Source organism: Talpa europaea, assembly GCF_964194135.1.
Source record: "Talpa europaea genome assembly, chromosome: 1".
NCBI classification, from domain to species: domain Eukaryota; kingdom Metazoa; phylum Chordata; class Mammalia; order Eulipotyphla; family Talpidae; genus Talpa; species Talpa europaea.
Window position 1 is genome coordinate 144,706,638 of NC_140073.1, and position 9,043 is coordinate 144,715,680.

At 57.0% G+C, this 9,043-nt stretch overlaps 1 protein-coding gene across 2 annotated transcripts; it reads right to left on the reverse strand.

Annotated features, from left to right (window-relative positions):
• Positions 1–500: 500 nt before the first annotated feature.
• Positions 501–7,141, reverse strand: DNPEP (aspartyl aminopeptidase; the record flags this gene model as incomplete). Of its 2 annotated transcripts, XM_084228525.1 has the most annotated exons (14): positions 501–620; positions 980–1,147; positions 2,408–2,509; positions 2,622–2,661; positions 3,028–3,188; positions 4,116–4,199; positions 4,658–4,735; positions 5,397–5,504; positions 5,609–5,684; positions 5,974–6,104; positions 6,294–6,419; positions 6,656–6,769; positions 6,874–6,962; positions 7,048–7,141. In XM_084228525.1, the coding sequence occupies 14 exons, from the start codon at positions 7,133–7,135 to the stop codon at positions 570–572; spliced, it is 1,416 nt and encodes a 471-aa protein (XP_084084651.1). In that variant the 3' UTR covers positions 501–569. The 2 variants fall into 2 exon arrangements, with proteins under 2 accessions (XP_084084651.1, XP_084084652.1); XM_084228526.1 differs by lacking the exon at positions 5,397–5,504 and having other exon boundaries at positions 7,048–7,135.
• Between the last annotated feature and the right edge of the window lie 1,902 nt (positions 7,142–9,043).

Here is a 9,043-nt window from a genome sequence, read left to right on the forward strand (position 1 = left end):
TCTTTGGTGATAATCTTTTTCCCTGGTAATACACTCAGCAATGGAGATGCACTGGTGGCGGCTGAGAAGTGACGGGGGGTGATGGTGAGGCTGGAAGCACAGCCAGTGCCCTTCTCTTTGCAGCTCTGGGGAGGGCTGAGGAGGGATTGCAGGAGGGTGGCAAACAGCCTTGATAGCCCAGGGCAGCCTGAGGGGGTTAATCTGAGCTGGGAGACTGCAGGGTGCTGAGACTTTTCAGGGAATGAAAGGAGGAAAGAGCCTTGAGACCACATCCCAGAAGGGAGACTGAGGACGGAAGAAGTGACCTTCCAAGTTGGGCACCACCCACCCTTCGTCCACATCAGGCATGAGCTTAGGAAGAGTTTGAAACCCTAGGAGCTGTGGCCTCCTCCACCTATACTCTATCCCCACTCCCATCCTAGTTCAGAAGGTCAAGGCAGGCTGAACCTTCATTCTTTCAGCCTCCAAACAGGCACAACAGAATGGGTTTGAGTGGAAAATGCACTTTAATAATCCAGCTTCAGCTCAGCTGAGAACTTCCCGTGGATGAGAAGTCTTTCCAAGAGGCCTCAATCCACTAGGAGGTTACGATTCAGAGAAGGGAACAGCTCAAAGAAGCCCTGAAATGGGATGCAACATGGGATCTGGAATTAGTGGAGGCCAGAATGAGGTGCCCTACCCTTACCTCCCACCAACAGGGGCCCCAGCAAGAGAGGCACAGCTGCTTTACCCTCACCCAGGAACTGCCCATCATCCCATCCCTGAGCCTTCTTTGTCCCCTCATTATCTTCTGGGGGTTGATCAGGACTCCCGAGATTTAAGAATGTGAACCCTTCATTCCTACACAGTAGCACCGAGACACCCAGACCCTTCATCTAGGCCAACCACTCAGTGGTGGTGATGCTGACCAGCAACCAATCCGGCACTAGAGGGACAGGAGTCCAGGTGTCCAAGGCAAAAGGGGTGAGGGGGGAGTCACCTTGAAGAGGGTGAGGGTCTGGAGTACTCCCGTAGTGCAGGCTGTCTCCCGGATGGAGTGCATGGCCAGTTGGGGGCTGCCTAAGTCCAGCACCCGCAGCCCCAGCCGAGAAGCCAAGATAGGGCCAATGGTGGTCCCACAGGGGGAGTCATTCCGGACCATGAGATCCTGGGGGGAGAGGGAAGGTCTCATGAGCAGCACATACGAGGCCAAGGTGGAGGTCAGCCCAGCGCCACAGAGCCATAAGGACCTGGCAGATGGTCACTTCTCCCGCCTCAGAGAGTGGATGTGACCAGGATAAAACGTGGGTTCTATTCCGGCTGGCCAGCAAGAAGCCCACATGGCGAGGCAGACCTCTCTTGTCTTGCCCGCTGCTCCCCATACAGTGTATTTCTTCAGTCTGCCTGTTCTGTTCCCTGCTCTGTCTCCAGTGAATCTTCTCACCCTCCCGTGCATCTGGTCTGTACCCCGGTTCTTGTATAAAAATAATAAATTTAAAAAAATATTAAAAAAAAAATTACAAAGGCGACATGACACCAGCCCAAAGGTCAGTATATCCTGACTTGGTCCTACTCTTTCACTCCAGGTTCCAACTAACATCATCTCACCTCCCCAAATAACCCCTTCTCTGCAGAGCAGGAGGAGGGGATTAAAAAACAATGTATCCTTGGGGCCTCCCTGGTGCTTCAGGGGTTAAAGACATCAAGCCATCTCCAGCCACTGCAGCAAGAGTTCTATCCCCAGCTGGCCATGGAGCAACCCACGTGGCGCTGCAGGCCTCTCCTGTCTCATCCACTGCATCCCTCAGCAGCGTATTTCAGTAGATCCACCTGTTCTGCTCCCCACTCTGTCTCTGGTGAATCCTCTCACCACCCACACCTCTGGCCTGTACCCCAGTTCTTATATGAATAAATAAATGAATATTTTTTTAAAAATGTATCTTTTATGTCACCCTCTTCCTTCATATGCCCCCCACACCATACACCGAGAGAGAGATCACTTAGTTTCAGTGTTTTAAAAAATATCATGACTGACATCTTAAAATCATTTTCTTTATATTATGGTTAAAAGGTAAATTAAATTATAATATGATGTCAGGTACCAAGACTTACAGTGTAAGTTAAAACAATTACACAATCAGATAAAGGATTAGCTTCCAATTTTTGGAATAAGGATTACAATATTAACACATGACTCTCGAAATACATGTCTTTCTTCTATGTTTTCTACAGAAATGGGCCCCAAAGCACTCTCCCCAAGAACAACACTCTTGACACCAGAATGTGGCTTCTAACAGTCATCAAATGCAACCAACTTAGGGGAGAGAAACCAACAAGGAGAGCCTGAAATTTCTTGTTGTGCAAGTTCCCCCACTTACCCCCAACCCTGCTGCCTCCATCATGCCCTCCCAGACAGGCCTGCCCTCACCTGCAGGGGCACCCCAACACTGCTGGCCACTTCTCGGATTAGGGCCTCGGAGACGGCGTTTGAGGCATAGCGCTGCTTGCTATTGACCTTGATCACGGGGCCCTGGGGGGAGGCAGACCGGAAGTTGAGGCAGAGAGGATGACAGGCCCAGAGGGAACGAGAGGCCAGAACCAGCCAAGCCTCCAAGTCCTGGGGAGAAACGGGAGCACCTCACCTTGTGGAATAGGGGCCGGTGGTTCTCCTCGTGCTTGTCCCTGGAACAGGCAGGCTAAGGGTCAGGGATGGCAAACGGGAACTGGGCATGTCAGCACCCACACCTCACAACACAGCCCTCAATCTTTCTTTCTACAGTGCGGGTAGGACTGAGTCACTCTACAAACAGCGTTGCAGCAGCCTCTACCCAGCAGACGGAAACACAGCCTCGTCAACATGGCTAACTGATTTTGGCCAAGCTGGGCCTTGGAGCAATCAGAAGGAAAACCCACTGAACTCCCCTGCAGAATGAGGAAAGGGAGGTGGGGGAGGCCTTGGTCCAGAGCCAGGACCGAGCTGGGAGGCAGGTTACGGTCACATCTCCAGCTATTCAGGTCTGGCAGACCTATGTGCCATGGTAGACTCACGGGTAGTTGGGGTGCACGGCATGGGCCATGTCTGCACTGATCATGTAGGACTTGGGTATGGCTTCCTCGAAGGCCGTCAGGTGCTGCGCTGAGGCTGAGATTCGCCGCAGCACCAGCTCCGTCAGCAGTGACTGCGCCCCCTGGGCGCTCTCAGACCCCACCTGCGAGAGCAAAGACCTGACTCAGACCTGGGCTCAAGGGCCTAAGCTGGAGGCCGGGGAGAGGGACCCCATGTCCAGATTGGCCCAGGACCCCAATGAGGCAGCAAAAGGAAAACACAGGGTGTTATCATCAAGTTCCCCAACCTCATGTCACTGAAAACCTGACAGTGGGCTGGGGCCAAACTAATCCTTTGTCATCTCTGGGGCCAAAATAGCACTTCCTGCTGGGCTTCCACAAAGGAGGAAGCCTCTCTTCCTCCTTCTCAACCCTCACATTTGGGCCTCAGACGGAGAGCCACACACACCGTCGGCTTTAACATGTGCCAGAATCCACTGGCTGCCTTTTACAAAGATCACGTAGGTCATAACTAAACACATAAGTAGGCAACTGAGGGGACATCCCCAGCTTCCCTCACAGCTGAGCAGGGCCTTGCTGGTTCCAGGAGACAGAGGCAGTGGTGACTGCCACTTCTGGGTTATGCCCTTAAAAAGCGAGATGTAGCTTCCCCAGTGCCCCTCCTCCCTGACTAGTAGTCACCCTGGAAGCTGAGTTCAGGACAGCAGAGGCCTGATGACCTGCTAACTCGGAGCTGTGTGTCACAGGCAGAGAACTATCCACGTACTCCAGCTCTAGTTCAGCCTCTCTGACTGCTCTTAACACAAGCACACATTCTAGCAGCCACCAGGTGGTGACCGTGGGGCAGCAGAGATACAGGGCCAAATCCTCGAGGACCCACTGTGTGGCATCAAGGACACACAGGACATAGGGTCACACCAGAGCAGATGGGACCAAATGCTCAGGGAGCACAGCAAGCATTAGTTACTCTGCCTTTGGGACCTCCACAATGGCCCTGGCTCACAATGGAGGCCTGGCACCAGCTGGCTATGGAAAACTCCAGAGACGCCCCAACAGAGCCCCAGACCTACCTCTTCATTGTCATAGAGGGTGATCATGCGCACGTGGGGGTCCGAGGCCAGGGAGGCAGGAGCTGCACAGGAATCAATCAAGGCCTGTTTGGGGAAGAATCAAGAGCATCATCCTCATCCCTCCTCCTTCCTCTGTAACTCAGTCCGCCAGCACCTGGGCACTCATGCTTCCCTCACCCTCCGCCCCCTGCCTGCTGTAATCATGGCCGCAAGGAGAGAGGCTGGGATCTCACAGGCCTCCATCTTTAGGCCACTGCCTCGCAAAGTTGGGGGGACCTTTTCAATGGGATGCTAAGGCCCCTCCCTTGAGGCAGAGGCCAAATGGAAGGAGGAGCAGCAGGAGCAGGGGTAAGAAAGACACTGAGGTGCCCTAAGGGAACTCTCAGCCTCCCCACACCTCAGGCCCAGGCCTCAGGCCAGGGCAAGAAGAGGCTACAGCCTTTGGGCCTCTCCACCTGGCCCTCCCACTCTAGCAGACAGAGGAAATGGCCAGTGATTCTCCCGCCACCTGCAGGGCGTGAGGCCATCCTCCCACCCCTTACCTGCAGGGCACAGAAGCAGCTGTGCAGATTGTCTAGCCGAGGGGCAAAGATGAATTCCTCATAGGCACCACCCAGGACCTAGAAAAACAGGACAGGCAGCCTGACCTTCACCCTTCACCCCTACTTACCTGCCTCTTCCTGCTCCCTGAGCTAGAGGGAGCCTCTGAGCCTCCAAGGTTCTTTGCACAAACTCCCTGACTCCTGCCTCAGAGCACCTTGATCCCTGCTGTGCAGGGCTGGGGAGATGGGTCTGGGCTGGATGGAGCTCAGGGACAGGAGGGTGGTAGCTTATAGCTTCTCACTAGTGCCCGAGGGACAGGAAGAGGGAGGGCAGGAATGGTCACCAGAAAAGCTTAGGCAATAGAGACCAGCGGAGAAACAGAAACTTGGTGCAGCTCCAACAGGACATCTAAAGGCTTAGCTGTCTCCTGCTGCTGGCGAGTGGGAGGGATGCAAGGAAAGGCTCCAGAATAAGGGTGCGAGTTTGGAGCTGGTGGGGACCATCTGCAGCAGAAGCTCCTGGGGAATCTGGGGGAAGGTGACTCCCAGGCCCCACCCCAGAGAATGCAGGTGAGCAGGTCTGGAGTGGAAACCGGGCCTGATGGCAGGAAGGGAGAAGACAGGAATAAGAGTAACTGGGAAACTGGCAGAAGTGATGAGAGTTTTAGGGGGGCATGCTGGAGCAGGCTGGGATCCTGGAGACCGCCCCCCTCCCCAAGATCCCGTGGCCGTTCCTTACCGCAGGCTGGGTGTCTGCAAGACACAGTTCCATCTCCAAGATGTCCTCAGGGCTCAGCCCCAAATGGGCACAGAGTAGGGACATGAGGACCGAGTGGTGCCGGTCATCCTGCAGGGCAGAAGGATGCTGGGAGGGGGGGTCCACCCCCACCTCTCAGGAATTGGTCCCTCCCACTCTGCTCATCACTCCCTGCGAGTGGGAGACTCTCTTACGGTAGCACTGAGAGGTCCAGGCTCAGGGGTCCCCTTCTCCAACTCCTCCTGGACTGCTGTAGCAAGAATGGGGACCCTGTGGGGAGATACAGTGGGGGGAGAGGTGAGGAGAGAAGTGGGGGGCAGAGCAGGACAGAACTAGATTCAGGCATCTCCTGATGGGGAACTTCCCTTGCTCTTCAAGTCCCAGCTTGTTCCCCAAATGACAGAATTCTGAGGGCTCTAAGACATCAGCTGGGTCCCAAGAGTAGAAACTGACCATGGCCACCAGTAGTTAGTGACCTCCCAGGCCCCACGGGGCCTCTTTCATCACCTGGTGCCCACACCATCCCTCCTAGTCCCCAGGGCCCTTGTCCCAGTCTCACAAGTGCATCTCCATGTTGGGCCCAAAGTTCTCGTTGATATTCCGCTGGAGATGGATGGCCAGGTGCGGGATGCGAAGGATGGGCCTGTCCACGTGCACCAGCCGCTGCTCCAGCCGGCCTGAAGTGGGACACTGGGGTGGCCAGGCTGGGTCAGGCAGGGTGCCTTTCAATCACAACTGGGGGCTAAAGCCCCCACTTAACCCGGACTAACCAAGGTTGTCCTCGGACCCAGACTCTTCCTAACTCTTCTAAAGGAAGGTGAGAGTCACTCTTCAGATAGCTGAAGCTGAGAACCTCCCAGGTCCAAGCTCAGTTCCCACCTTGACAATGACACGTCCAGCCAAGGTCAGGTCACGGTCAAACCAGGTGCTCCAGATCCCACCGCCGTAGGTCTCCACACCAACCTGCTGGAAGCCCACCTGGCTGCGGCGAGACCGCCGTTTCACCTGAGTGTGACGATGGGGAGCAAGAAGCACACGGAATGAGGCCTCATGACAAGATTTTGAGCAGAGCATTCACAGGTGAAGTAACAGAATATTAGTGTTGAAGAAAGCCCAAGATGTGGACAAAGGGGGTGACAAGTCTTCTCTCCTGCTCCCAGTTTCCTCTTGCCCTGTTCTCCCCATTACCACCCCACCACACACACACACACACCCCCCCCAGCACAGCCCCAGTTCCTCACCCGCAGGCAGGGGCTGTCTGTGTGGGCCCCAATGAGGCTGAAACCATTGCCAGGCACGAACTGGCCTCCCACAGCAAAAGCGATGATGGAGGAGGAGTTCCTGGTCAGAAAGTACTGGGGGAAAGAGGGGTGCCTTGGACTAGCCAGCCAACTGGCCCGCAGGACTTTGAGCCCCAGCCCGGGGATCTGCTTCTTTGTCCCCACCCCACCCTTAGTACCTTGCTCTCGGGCTGGATATCCCAGGTCTCTGTTTCCTTGAGCTCATGGAAGCCAGCCTGGAGGAGGCGGTTGCGGCACTCAGCGACCGCTGCAGCGAAAGAACCTCTCAGGGCGCGAAGCCGGCGAAGGCACCCCCGCCCCGCCCCGCCCCGGGCCGGGCCGGGCTCACGTACCGTGGAAGGGCGAAGGGCTCCGGTTCACGAATTTGAGGAGCTCCCGAGCCGCGGCCTGCACCGCCTCTTTGCGCGCCCTGCCAGTCATGGCCACCTAGGAGAAGGGGGGCTCTCAGGTCCCACGCGGTCTGGGACCTCTGACCTGTCCTCCAGGCCCCCGGGACTCTCCCCGACTCCCTCCCAGGTGAGCGCTCGGGCCCCCGACCTCCATCTGCCTCCTGCTTCCTCCAGCGAGAGCAGGTGCCGGGCGAAGCCTCCCCTTAAAGCCTCGGTCCCGCAGCCGCAGCCGCACCCGGGCGGTGCTCCCCGCCCAGCGGACCGCGGGGCCGCCCCCCCAAGCCCCACCCACGGCCCCGCCCCGCCGGGAAGTCCCGGGGCTCCCCAACTCCGAGGACCACGCGGGCCCCCGACCCTCCGCGGCCCTCGCCCCGCGCGCCCCCGACCCCGGCGCTCCCAGGGCCCGGGTCCTCGGGGGGCGCCACGGCCCGCCCGCCGCCCGCCCCGTCTCCCGCGGGCCCCAGGAAGGTCAGGGCACCGGGGCGGCGCTTGCGGTTCCGATTCGGGCCGGCGCGGTGGGCAGCCCGGGCCCGGGTCTGGGCCGAAGTTCGAGAGGAGCGGGCCGAGGCCACCCACCTGCATGGCCGCGCGCTCCGTCCAGGCGCCCCGCCGGCCCGCGCCCTCCCCCGCCCGCCCCTCGCCCGGCCGCCCCGCCCCGGCCGCCCTGGCCGCCCCGGCCGCCCCGGCCGCCCTGACCGCCCCTGGCCGCCCGGCCGCCCCGGCCGCCGCACCCTCGCCCCGCCGCGCTGTCCGCTCCGGCCGCCCCGACCCCGCCCTCGCCCCGCCGCCCCGGCCGCTCAATCCCAGCGGCCCGCCCCGCCGCCAGCCCCGCCCCCGCCGCCAGCCCCGCCCCCTCGCGCAGTTGCCCCGCCCCCGGCTGCCAGCGGTGGTAGCGGGCGCCCCCTGCCGCCCCGGAGGTCTTAGGACAGCCGGGCAGGGCCGGCCCCAGCCACCACCGCGCCGCCCCAAGTCAGATTTTGAGAAAAACTTCGCACTCGCCAGCTCACCTGGTCCGACGGGTGCGGTCCAAAGTGCTCTCTCTCCCCACAGGCACCCTAGTGATGATAAAAGCAACATGACTAATGTTCATGGAGCGCTCACGATGAGCTTTATCAGCACTCCAGGGGTTACAAGTCGACGGAGCAATGGTGTTTAAACACTGGGAGGGGGATGTGGGGAGTGGGGAGCAGTTATAAGGGTCCTGTGCCTCTTACTTTTACTAACGGGCGTAGGTATTGCAGGGGAGTGTCAGGAATATAGGCACTAGGTGATGGGTTGCATTCATGGCATCCCCTATCCGTTAAGTGAGATGCCATTATGGGTAAAATTTCATTGCTGAGTGGGTTATGGAGAGATCTTTCTGGTCCTCTGAGGACCCAGAGGCTGGCTACCGGGGATGAGAAACATTTAAGGACCAGGAAAGGCGTTGAAATGAGTACACTATGTAAGGGAAGAAAACTCAAGTCTCTAATGTTCTCCTGATCACAAAGGAAATGTTAATGTGAGAGATTCAACTGTCACAAAAACGCATAACTTCAAGAGTACAAGCGAACATTTGGTAAATTGGACAGCCATTTTTAACTTAAAAAAAGTTCTCTTAAGAAACTAGAAAGAGAAAGGATAAAGGCGATCTGTCAGAAATCTACAGCAGAGGTTGGTGATCCTATCCGGATTAGGGGAGAGACCAATCAATGAGCTAGTGCCTCTTGTTGCAAATGTGCCCAGCAGTCAGAGCCAGCACCATAAAATTATACACATGAAAATGTAACATTTGTCGTGTTTACAGATTATATGATTGCCCTAAACCTCCAAGAAGATAAATTGAAATTCTCTTAGAACTGGTAGGAACGGTGGCCTGATTTTTTGAATCATTGATATCAATTACATAACAAAATAGAAAAAATAGTCCTTTTTACAAGAATAATACTATTAAATTTGT